Raw genomic sequence first — 13,133 nt, 5'->3', positions numbered from 1 at the left:
GGGCCCCCGAGCGGTGCCGGGGAGGCAGTCTTCCGTACGCCACATTTCCCGCGCCCGCCGCACGGGCGGGGATTCGGCGCTGGGCTCTTCCCTCTTCACTCGCCGTTACTGAGGGAATCCTGGTTAGTTTCTTTTCCTCCGCTTAGTAATATCAATGATATCAAAAAGGAATTCAGACAAAGTGCCAACTTCTTCGTAGCCCCATGTTTTCATTTTTAAAGAGTCATGCAATGGGAGGGCCAATTTTAAAAGGGATTCTCAGTGCAAGAAACACATTTACCTTTGTAGAATCCCAAAAATCCACATGAAAAGTATGAGCACAGCCAACAGAGTAAAGATGTGTGGATTTGATGTCCTGCCTTTTTGTGGTACAATCAAAACAGTTTAGTTTCAAGTTTCAAGTTTTCAAGTTTCAAGTTTATTCAAAATTTGTTGAATCGCTTATACATAAAATACTAAGCGAATTACATTAAAATCCAAATTTGAACACACATTAAAATACAAAATAATAATAATAACAAATCAAAAAAGGGGTTAGACCTACAGACCAACAGACTCGACATGTATTATATGGAGGTACTTATTTTGTATCCAGGATAATGGAGGATTAGGTGGAGGGATACCAGACGTCCAGATTTCCCTCCTTTTAAGGACATGTCGGGGGGTCCATACGGCTTTTCAAAACCCGGCACTCTGACCGGGTTTTGAAAAACCTCCTCAAATCACATGCGTGGTTTTGCTCCCTGCCCGACAAGAGCAGGCAGTGGAGGACAGGGCTAGGGCGGGACTGGGGGGGCGGGATTAGGGCATTACAGGGCGAGGATGTATGGAACTGGGCGGGCCTGGGGGGGTGGGTCTAGAGCTCCAGATTTTCTGATTGGAAAATCTGGCAACCCTAGTTAGGTGACTTGCCAAGAGAATGACACGGTGACAAAATTCATCACCGTTCCCGTCTCCGTGGATAACCGCGGGAAATAATCCCATGTCAGTTTTAGTGTCTATTTCAGCCTCAGTCCTTTTACACCAGCATTCTTCAAAGCAAAGCTTGCGGGTCAGTGGTTGTGGCCATTCATACTCTGATTCTTATGTGAGCCAAGGATAATGAAGCCATTGTGACATCACTGATGTGATTGGCTCTTAGGCACTGGTGGAATGAGGCATTATGACATCACAATATCTGCTCTGGATACCAGAGACTGTCATTCTGTAGTGTCTGTTTCAACCTCGGTCCTTCTACACCGGCATTCTTCAAAGCAAAGCTTGAGGGTCAGTGGTTGTGGCCATTCATACTCCGATTCTTCCCACTCTCCTTAAAGAATGACATGAAGATGGTTTCCCGCGGTTATTCGCGGGGATGGGAACGGTGATGAATTTTGTCACCGTGTCATTCTCTAGTTCTCAGCTCACTGTACCAAGCAGTGCATGCAAATAGATCTCATGCATATTCATTGGGGAAATCCTGAAAACCCGATTGGATTCCGGCCCTCGAGGACCGGAGTTGCCTGTGTCTGACCTAAACTGTGGAGAAACAGGAAAACAGGTGTCTATTAAACGTTGGAAATGTTCCTTGATGACAGTAACGATGGACGAATCTGTTGCAGTAATAACAGTAAGATGTTTGAGAAGCTGGCCACATTAAGGAAGGACATTGCAGATAGTAAGAGTCTGATCAGCAGACAAGACTCGCCACATCAAAGGCAGACAACATATATCAGGGGTCCCCAAAGTCCCTCCTTGAGGGCCGAATCCAGTCGGGTTTTCAGGATTTCCCCAATGAATATGCATTGAAAGCAGTGCATGCACATAGATCTCATGCATATTCATTGGGGAAATCCTGAAAACCCGACTGGATTCGGCCCTCAAGGAGGGACTTTGGGGACACCTGACATAAATGATGTCATTTAACAGTAGTTCATTTAAATCCAAAAGCAGCTTCTGTAGTTTTTTTTTTAATAATCACTGAATTCAGTTGCCAATTGTCTAAGATGTGTCAAGTTTTTACATATTGATACTAGATTCAAGTTTTTAGAGAATGACACGGGGACAAAGTTTGTCCCCTTCCCTGTGGGCTCTGTCCCTGTCTCTGTTACCACAAGCTCTGTCCTTGCCCCATGGATAACCACAGATACCTATTCCCATTCTCTAGGTACCTTTGAACCCAGGGTCCTTGCATGGGATGACAGTTTCAAAGGGAAACTCTGCAGGGAGGCAGAACCGTGGCCCTTCTATAGAGGACTTGTTTTTTCACTTCTCTTCTAAAACGGGATTTACCTGTTCACCTTTCTCTCCAGATTCTCCAGGTCCTCCCGGGTCACCTTTACTGCCCTGAAAATAAAACCATTAAAGAGAAATCATTAGAATAATATGGCACCCATCTTCCATGCCACGTTCCAGCTGCTGAAGCCCTAGAAGAGATCACATGAAAAATTTCAAAATACATTTTGATGCAAGCTGACGTCAAAGAATTCGAATCTAGAGGTTGCTGCTTTAAATATTGGTACTGTGAAAAAGTAAATGGTAGATTGAAGATTAGAAGCCTTTAGGCCCTGTTTACGTGTAAATTGGCATATGAGAATAAGTGACAAGTTTAGAAAAGTGCTACATATGGGATGTGATGGGAAGGTCGTAAAGATGCAAATCAAACACATAAAAATGGGGAAGAAAGAGATGCTTCCAAATGGGAACATTATGAAACAATGGAAAATGACACAAGGCTGTCAACATTTCGGTACCAAAAAGTACCTTTTTTCAGGAGTCTAAAAATAAACACAAAGGGGCGGATTCTATAAACGGGCATCTTACCGCTGTCTAACAGCCAATCAGGATACACATTAAAAAAAAAAAAAAAAACTGTAGCCATTTTTTTTTTTTTTTTAGTTCATGGTGTAGAAATAAAACAAAACAGAAAAGAAAAAAAGTGACACCTTTTTATTGGACAAACTTAACACATTTTTTACTTGATTAGCTTCCTGAGCCTTCAAAAGCTAAATCAAAATTTATTAAGTTAGTCCAACAAAAAAGGTATCGCCTTTTTTTTCTTTATTTCTAGTGGTGCCTCACACAACGAACTTAATCCGTTCCAGGAGCAAGTTTGTTATGTGAAACGTTCGTTGTGTGAAACGTGTTTTCCCATAAGAATACATGTAAAACAAAATAATTCGTTCTGCAGCCCTGTTTTCCCATAAGAATACATGTAAAACAAAATAATTCGTTCTGCAGCCCTACATTTCCCTCCCTCCACCTCACCTTATATGCAGAGTTTGCCAGCTTTCTTTTTCACCCAGCCGCACGCTTTCAAAAAGCTGTGCACGCGCAGCTGCTGAAGTTGATCAATGTTCTCCTCTACTGCAACTTCCGGTTTCCGGTTGCGTCAGAGGAGAAGATTGAACAACAGAGCATGCGCGCATGTGCTGCTCTTTGAAAGTGTGTGGCTGGCCGAAAAAGAAAGCCGGAAAACTCGGCATCTAAGGTAAGGTGGAGGGAGATGATGGAACACTGCATTCAGACAGGAGGGTGCTGCTGTTCCCGGCTCACATTAGGAAGCGGCGAGAGTAGTTCCGCCCCCCCCCCGGGCCCCTCGGGCGACTTCGTTGTGTGAAACGAAGTTCGTTATAGGGAGCAAGACAAAAAGTTCGTTATGCGCAGCGTTCGCTGTGCGAGGCGTCCGTTATGCGAGGCACCACTGTATTGCCAAAATGAAACAGGAAATGACATAATTTCATGTTTTGTTGAAACAAAATCTTCCCGTCTGCTATTCCGATGAGCATTAGCAAATTAATAAGGAGGGTAACTGACCTTCGGTCCATCTAGTCCAGGAGTTCCAGGCAGACCATGTGGTCCAGGATCCCCCTGAAAAAGTATAAAGAAGGTTTGCCATTAACAATGGGGAATTTTCCAGCACAAATTCTTATCCTGCGGCCATTCTTATGTTCTTATGTTCTCGTAAAATCCTACGAACATATGTGAGAGGTCGCTGAAAGGTTCTCAGCTCAACCAACAAAGTTGGGGCAGTCTCCATTGAGGGCTTTACACTAAGCTGCGGTAGGGCATTAACGCGCGGAATAGCCCGTGCCACAATGCCGCACGCGCTAGACGCTAATGCCAGCAATGAGCTGGCGTTAGTTCTAGCCGCGTAGCGCAGGGTTAGCTTGCGCTAAACTGCTGCATGCGCTAAAAGCGCACTTTAGTGGAACGAAAAAAGTGGAAAGTCACCGGACTAACCCCCCTCTTTTACTAAGGTGCGCAATCGAATTAGCTAACGTGTCCACAGACTAACATACATGCATTAGCGTTTAGCATTTGCTAATCGGGTAGCGCACCTTAGTAAAAGAGGTCCTAAAGCCCCTGTTTTGCTAAGGTGCGCCAGGCGTGCACTAAATCTACGCACGCACTAACCGCTAATGCGTCCATAGACTAGCATGCGTGCGTTAGCGCGCACTAATATTTGGCATGCGCTAAAAAGCATAGCGCACCTTAGTAAAAGGAGCCCTAAGGGACACGCTATCTGGCGTGTCAAAGCAGCTCCTAATTGGTGTAGCCTAACTTCAGTAACAGGAAGAGGCGGTCGGAGCAGAGCGCGAGTGATTTTCTGCACCCGCCGGCGCCCCAGCTGCCCTCTCCTGCCTTTTGACAGGCGAAAAGCCGTATTCGCGGGCTTTTTGACATTCGCGGGGGGGATCCTGGAACGGAACCCCTGCGAATTTCGGGGGCGTACTGGATATCATCATCTGTGTTGGCCTCCCTGTTTATGGATTAAAATGACTACAGTCTATTTAAACCCATCGATCACATTATAAACCGTAAAATGATCCTGTGTTGCCACCCTCAGGTTGCCCAGCCATCTCTCCCTTAGCCTCTAACGTTCCTTCCGAGACTGACATCAGAATGGTTTCATGTTTCACGTATCCTAGATAATAAAATGCTAAGCCGCGCATGTGCGCTCACACTGCCGTGTTCCCTGATCCCTGATCTGTCGGGCTGTGGCCGGCAAGAGTGCGCATGCGCGCTAAAGCGCATGAAAGGCGGTGCGGAGCGGCAGTTGCCGGGAGCAGGGCTTCAGAAGCGGCGCTGGCGGCGGCTGGCGGGAGGAGGGCTTCGAGCCGCTGAGGGTTGGGCGCTGCTCCCGTGAGGATCGCGGACGGAAGATAGATTTGGCCGTAGCTAAGTAAGTAGGGAGGGGGCCGCGCGCGCACGATCAGCATGGGCTGAGAGGATCTTCTTCTTTTTCATCACGTAAAGGCTTGTCTTTTCACCGCCACTCTCCTCAGATCGCCGTTCACGCGCCGTGTCTCAGGCCCCGGTGCTGCCGCTGCAGTTACACAAAGGCAGGTTCATGTTCGCCTCGATTTGTGTGTGTGTGTGTGGGGAGGTTGTTCTCACGCTTTTGCGGGCCCAGCCTGATGTGTGTTTTCCCTTTTTAATAAATTTTACTTGGGAGAGGAGGGAATTCAAAGGCAATTTTCAAACGCTAGAAATAGAGTATTACTAACACTGGACAGGGAAGTGGAGTGGGGAGGGAAATGCTGGGGGCTGGGGGGATAAAAGTGGGTTTGGAGCTGGGGCTGAAAATAAGGGATATGTGAGGGAAGGAGGCTTTACTAGCACCCGTTTGTTCTGCTCATGGTTGTATGTTCCCTTGCAATTGTTAATAAAGATAATTGAAAAAAAAAAAAAAACAACAACAACAAAAAAACACTAGTACTGTATATTCTTTTACCGTCATCTTTTTCCTGATCTGGGTAAGGTGGTTCTGACCATTTTTATTAGTTCAAAGAAAGGTTTATTTTCCATTGCCCAAGGTACAAAATAAGTGCCTGCATATAATATGTAAACTGCTTTGACTAGAACACAGAAAGGTAGCTTATGTATATCACAATGAGCTTTTTGAAGATTTGATTATTAAATTAAAATTATAATTGGAAGGACTGTAGAAGACTGAATGATTGTTTTTGGTGGAATTCAGTTTGTCATGTGGATAAAATGGAAAGAGCGTTAGCAGTTCAAAAAGGTTATTATAATAAATTTTAAGGATGTGTGGGGACCATTATTAAATTATAGTAATGAATAAGTTACACTTTTCCCAATTTTTTTTTTTGGGGGGTTTCTTGGTTTTTCATTAAGAATATATATATGAATGTCATAAGATATTATTTTCAGGTGGTATATTTGCGTTATATAAGAATTTGGGAGGGGGTGGGGGTTAAATCTTATTGGTGTATGATATTGAAGATTTTTTCAAGTGATGTTTTATAATTGTTTGATATTTACTGTACACTTGATGTAAGTTATAAAACTAATAAAGAATTTAAAAAAAAAAATTTATAATAGTTATGGGATAGGGTGGGGGGGAGGGATATAGATTAATTTGTTTCTTGAAAGAATATTAAGTGATGTCTTAAATATAAAATGTATTTAATTTGCATTGCACTTATTGAAAATATTGAAAATGAATAAAGAATTAAAAAAAAAAAGAAAGGTAGCTTATCAAATCCTATTCCCCTTTCCATTTTTCTTAATGGATGTGCTGTAAAAAAATTTATTGACAGGGGTCGCCATGCAACAAATTACTCAAAATTGGAAGGATTATACCAAATTAAATTATACATTTTGGTGGAACTCTGTCTGTCATATATATAAAATGGAAAATGTGTTAGCGATACAACAAGGGAATCTTCATAATTTCAAGAAAATTTGGGAACCATTGACTAGTTATTCTAATGATCAGATTTCATAGCACATTGGTAATAGATATATAGGGGTGGGATGGGGATTGTATATTATATGGAAATAGGAAATGAAAAAGGGGGAGGGATTTATTACTTATGATAAGATGATTTGTTTGTAATTACAAGTGTCATGTAATAATTGATTATAATATGTATAATTCACTTGTTATAAGAATGCAAAATGAATAAATAAAAATGTAAAAAAAAAATAAAAATTTCCATATCAGTAGCAAGATTTAGGGAGCAAGAGATAAACAAAAGATAGACAAAAATTATGTTGCAGACATTCGGCGGCCCTTCCCTTAGGGCTCCTTTTATCAAGCCGCGCTAGCGGTGTAATGCGCGTAATAGCGCACGTTAAACTGCTGGCCGCACTAGCCACTACTGCCTCCCTTGAGCAGGCGGTAGTTTTTTGGCCAGCGTGGGGGTCAGCGCATGATGAAACGTTGCGCGCGTTAACCCCGCAAGCGCGGCTTGATAAAAGGAGCCCTTAGTGACCTGAAAGCCAGCACAGCAAAGAACTGTGGAGCATTTATAAATCATGTTACAAATGCGTCCCAAAACAGAAATATTTTAAGGTCAGTCTTGAATTTTGCCAAGCAGCTTTCTACTCTTACACTAGAGAGAACTGTGTTCCATAGTGTAGGTCCAGTAACATTAAAGATAGGAGTCCAAACTGTATCTAAACTAGGGCTACCAGATTTTCTGGAACTATAATCCGGACCCATGGCCCCGCCCCCTAGGTCAGCCCAGTTCCGACTGACCCCTCCCAGTTCCGCCCCCAGCCCCGCCCCTCAACCTGTTCACTTGTCAGGAGGGCATCGGCGCATGTGCTGCTGTGATGTCACTCCATTGCATCTGTGCATGTGCAGATGGCCGTCCCGACGTCGCTCCTAGCTGGAAGCGTTTCAAAACCTGGACAAAGTGCTGGGTTTTGAAAAGCCATTCGGACGCCCGGACATGTCCTCTAAAAGGAGGACATGTCCGGGCGTCCGAATGGCTTTTCAAAACCCAGCACTTTGTCTAGCGCTTTGTCCTCTAAAAGGAGGACATGTCCGGGGAAATCCAAATGACACGGCGACAAAATTCATCACTGTTCCCGTCCCCGCGGGAAACCATTGTCATGTCATTCTTTAAGGAGAGAGGGAAGAATCAGAGTATGAATGGCCACAACCACTGACCCGCAAGCTTTGCTTTGAAGAATGCTGGTGTAGAAGGACTGAGGTTGAAATAGACACTAGAAAATGACATGGGATTATTTCCCGCGGTTATCCGCGGGGACAGGAACGGTGATGAATTTTGTCACCGTGTCATTTTCTAACAGATGTCTGGTAATTCTAGTCTAAACAGATATGTCTAAAGGAGGAGATGAACAACCTTTACAATGGACTAAAATGGTAACTATTCTACCATGTCTATGGCAGGGAATGTCTAGTATTTACTGCACTTACATTCTTTCCATTAGCTCCATCTATGCCTGGAGGTCCTAGATGACCTTTGTCACCTTTGAAACCTGGCAAGCCTGGAAGACCTGGGGGTCCAGGGGGACAGCCACTGCACACATCCTGAGCCAGAAAGATATAAGAATATATCAGCAATGAGAATAATACCAGTGATGCAAACACGTCCAACGTCAGATAATTTATGGAGGAAGATTTTATATATTATGAGAAAAAGCTTAGGCTAGTGAAGTCGTGCTCTTTGCATTGTTGGTTCTGAAGTTAGTGTTACCTCAACTTGATTACTATAATTCTTTATATTTCAACTTAACATCAAAACTGATTAAAAATTGCAGTCGCTCCAGAATACTGCAGATTAATTTTTGGTCTACAAAGGTATGAAAGTGTTGCATTAGCTTATAAGAATCTTCATTGATTATCAGTTAAGAGGCGAATTAAGTTGAAATCAGCTTGCATGGTTCATCGTGAATTACCGACTGACTCTTCAGATAATCAGATTTTGCTTTTTGCTCATTTGCATTATTCTTTCACCAAATAATGTGGTACTTTATTACATTTTCCACAGATTAGAGGAGTACGGTATAAACAACAGCTCAACTCCACTTTTGCTTACGCTGACATTACCATTTGGAATAATCTACCTGTTTATATTACCACGGATATCAATTACATAAGGTTTCATAAAAATTTGAAAACTTTTTTATATGATAATATTTTAATTATCAATTGATTTTCCTGCTGATTTCATGGCCTCTTTGAATGTACATCGCCTTGAAGCTTTTTGGTATAGTGCGATTAAATTGTGCATTAGATTAGATTAGGAGCCTCTCCTCAAACATGTCCGCACAGGGCTCCACAACTGCTTAAGTCTGTCCTTGTGTTTTATTACCACCATGCCTCTGATACTCAAAAGCTTGCCGTTGAGGAATGACTGGTTGTTCCACCAGTATGACTGGAGTCAAATTAATTTTAAAAGATCCAGACACTGGCCCAACCATTCCACAGTATCCCCTTAAATTGTATTGGAGGAATAAGTGCATCAAATATACACCCCGATACTCGCACCTGAGTAAATACATCTGTCCAGAAATAAATATCCGAGATAATTATTATTGGTGTGACTCTTGGTCCCAAGTTATAGCTGCCACTTATAATTCCAAATTCGCAGGGAATCCAAAAGTAAAACTGAGTCAAGAGCCCCCAACAAAGCAGTGTCTACAGAAAAATCATTCTTGCAATATTGTTGAATTCCACATACAGTACCCGAAAGCATTTCTTACTCCATAGCGGTATCAGATTGGTATTGATGATTCTGGAACTGACCCTTTCGGGTTCATTGAAGTAGGAGTCGAAATCATACATTCTGTCACTACTCATAAACTTACCCATGCTGAGGAAATTGAGCACATCACTGAGTACAGTCCCACAGCTTCCAATCTGTTTCTCACATTAGCTGAGACCATTGCCCAAACTCTAAATGTCACTGATTGCTATATTTGTGGAGGAACCCACATGGAAGATCATTGGCCTTGGGAATCAAAAGAAGTTGACTTGACCACTTCTTCTTTTCTTGTGAATTTTACTAGAACACCCATTGTTGTAAGATCCCCTTGGGTGCTAAAAGCCCCAATTATTCCCACCCATTGCATTGTTAGACCACTGCTGAGTGATTTTTCGGCAGGATGGTCTACTTGTCTACACACACACACCTGGGACGGTGAAAATTCTCGCTGGATAACTTGGCCCAAAGGAAAAAAAATCCTTTCAGGATGTGTTCTCCAAACTTGTAAACAGTGCCCAATACTCCAAATTGCTTGAAGACCTCTTAAATCAGAAAAATTGGCCTGCCTCTGATGGTCTGTATTGGATATGTGATAACTGAGCTTACACCTGGCTCCCTAAAGAATGGGCCGGATCATGTACTCTTGGAATAATCCGACCTAGTTTCTTTTTACTCCCCCTTGACCATGGAGAAGCTCTAGGATTTAAAATGTACAAGTCTAGAGCTCGAAATAAGTGAGAGGTAAATGTTGGACAAAGATTGCAGGTAGGGGAATGGAAAGAGGATTGGCTTCCTGAATGGATTATTAAATATTATGGCCCTGCCACTTGGGCTGATGATGGAATGTATGGATATAGAACCCCCCATCTATATATTGAATAGGGTAATCAGATTACAAGCTGTAGTTGAAATCATCACCAATGCAACCTCCTTGGTCCTTAATGTCCTAGCTAGACAGGATGATCAGCTTTGCAATGCCATTTACCAGAATCGTTTAGCCCTTGTCTACATTTTGGCTTCTGAAGGAGGTGTCTGCGGTGAATTCAACCTGTCAAATTGTTGCCTCCATATAGATGAGATTGGTAAGGTTGTTAAGGACATAACAGATGGAATGAAAGAAGTTGCACACATCCCAGAACAAACTTGTGAATTGTGAATGCTGCTGCCTGAAGAAGTTCATGACGCCAGGCCTTGGGTGACAGAAGGAGGAAAGGGAGCAGAGGGGGAGAGACTTGCTGCACCCAACTGGAGGGAGAAAGAAGATGAGGGAGGGAATGAAACGAGATGCCAGGGATTGGAGGGAAGAAGGAAAGTATGCCAAACCAAGGGAAAAGAAAGGGGGAAAGGAAGAAGAAGATGTCAGAGCATGGAGGGAGAGGGAGAGATGGAAGAAAAGGAAAGAAGTGAGATGCCAGAGAATCAGGGAAGGGAAGATACCAGACTGTGGGGTGCGAAGGAAAGAAAGGAGAAGAGAGAGTTCCCAGAGCATAGGGGACGGGGTGTTGACAGAGAGAGAAAAATGGAGAGGTGGCAGAGCTGAAATCAATCATGTACAAAGGAGAAGAGAAGGGGCACAGGATAGACAGTTTATTGAAGGAGCATAAAAAGAGGGAAGATGCCATATGGAACGGGGAGAGGGTGGACAGTGGATGGAAGGGGCTGATGCTGCATGGAAGACAGAGCGGACAGATGCTGGCTAGAAAGAAGAGTGAAGACAAGATGATTAAAGCAGAAACAACAAAAGGTAGAAAAAAAAATTTTTGTTGCTTTACGTAGAATCAAGTAGTATTGTATCTATTGATTAAAGTTTATAAATAGGAAATGGAAATAAGGCAGTTTTTTGGGGACTAAACCCCTTTCCTCAGGGCCTGGGATAGGCAGGTGAGATCTCTCAGAGAGAGAAAGAGATAATGGTTACTGCGGATGGGCAGACTGGATGGGCCATTTGGCCTTTATCTGCCATCATGTTTCTATTAATATTAAAATGAGCCTTCCTTCTAATGTACAGCAGGGAAAGCCCACCTCTTACCGTACAAAATTTTCTGGCAGGTCTGGAGCCATCGGTAACTTCAGTTTTGCATGAATAGGAGCCGTTTGTGCTTGTTTTATGTGCTTGTGTGTCTCCCCCCGCTCAAACAGCCGCATCCTGACCATAGGCTATGGGACACACATGCACATAAAGCAAGCACAAATAGCTGCGTCCAAAAAAATTAAAAGGACTTCTGAACTTGCCATAGAAGAAGAGACTTTAGCTATAGCTGGAAGGTTGCTTGTTGCTGCTCAGAGCTCCGCATCGCCCTGCATCGTACTGGACCTGCGCACAAGAGCTGTACCTAATGCTCAAGCACAGTTCCTCCCCCTTTCACCGAGGTACTCAGCACAGATAGGGTGAGCTGAGCACTGTTCCTATCCCAGTGTTTTTCCATCAGGTTGCCATAGCTCTTTACATCCTGTCCTAAGAGTCTTCTTTCTTATCATACTTTCCTAAGTTCAGTTATCAGCGGTTGTGGTAAGGGGGGATAGCGTAGCTAGTTTTAAGAAAGGTTTGGATAATTTCTTTGAGGAAAGTCCATAGTCTGTTATTGAGAAAGACATGGGGGAAGCCAGTGCTTGCCCTGGATCGGGATTCGGTACCATGCAATGTTGCTACTCTTTGGGTTTTGGGCTGGTACTAGTGACCTGGATTGGCCATCGTAAAGACGGGCTACTGGGCTTGATGGACCATTGGTCTGACCCAGTAGGGCTGTTCTTATGATCCTACATGTGCCAAGTATAGGACAATGAAGCCATTGTAACATCACTGATGAGGTTGGCTCTGAGGCACTGTGGAATGAGGCATTATGACATCACAATCTCAGCTATGGAATGTTACTCTCTTTGGGGTTCCAGAATCTTGCTATTCTTTGAGATGCTGGAATGTTGCTACTCTTTGGGTTTTTGGCAGGTACTAGGGATCTGGATTGGCCATCGTAAAGACGGGCTACTGGGCTTGATGGACCATTGGTCTGACCCAGTAGGGCTGTTCTTATGATCCTACATGTGCCGAGTATAGGACAATCAAGCCACTGTAACATCACTGATGAGGTTGGCTCTGAGGCACCGTGGAATGAGGCATTATGACATCTCAGCTCAGGAACGTTGCTCTCTTTGGGGTTCCAGAATCTTGCTATTCTTTGAGATGCTGGAATGTTGCTACTCTTTGGGTTTTTGGCAGGTACTAGGGATCTGGATTGGCCACCGTGAGGACGGGCTACAGGGCTTGACGGACCTTTGGTCTGACCCAGAAGGCTATTACGTTCTTAAGCTACCACATTAGTGTGGAGATTGGGATCCTCAAATGGATCCAGATTTTACCCACCCCCAGCCCTACAATGTCTATTCAATGAAAAATGCTTCTATATTGTTCAACATTCAACACTCACCCCTTCTCCTTTCATCTTTTCCAGAACTTAATTAGATTATTACATTCCCTTCCCTCTACCAGCCTCATAATGGGGGTCCCATTTTTCAAGACACTTGTTAGGTGTTGATGGTGATTCTATAGAACTAAATTTCCAGTCTTCGCTTACCTTAACAAGAAGGTTTATGTCTCCAGGTGAAAGGATTGGAGTAGGTCCCTAGGGAGAAACACAGTGTATTAAATTTAAGATAACATTTTTAGAAAAA

At 43.4% G+C, this 13,133-nt stretch overlaps 1 protein-coding gene across 3 annotated transcripts in view; it reads right to left on the bottom strand.

Annotated features, from left to right (window-relative positions):
* Positions 1-13,133, bottom strand: part of COL22A1 (collagen type XXII alpha 1 chain) — a 766,089-nt gene that overhangs the window by 100,176 nt on the left and 652,780 nt on the right. For all 3 annotated transcript variants that reach the window (XM_033933743.1, XM_033933744.1, XM_033933745.1), the window contains exons 43-46: positions 13,037-13,084; positions 8,177-8,290; positions 3,796-3,849; positions 2,272-2,325 (exon numbers count right to left, since the gene is read on the bottom strand). In XM_033933743.1, the coding sequence (XP_033789634.1) occupies positions 2,272-2,325; positions 3,796-3,849; positions 8,177-8,290; positions 13,037-13,084 (270 nt within the window). The remainder of the gene's footprint in view (positions 1-2,271; positions 2,326-3,795; positions 3,850-8,176; positions 8,291-13,036; positions 13,085-13,133) is intronic.

The sequence above is a fragment of the Geotrypetes seraphini genome, chromosome 2, assembly GCF_902459505.1.
Source record: "Geotrypetes seraphini chromosome 2, aGeoSer1.1, whole genome shotgun sequence".
Taxonomy (NCBI): domain Eukaryota; kingdom Metazoa; phylum Chordata; class Amphibia; order Gymnophiona; family Dermophiidae; genus Geotrypetes; species Geotrypetes seraphini.
Note: the sequence above shows the minus strand (reverse complement) of the source record. Positions and strands in the feature narration are given on the sequence as shown.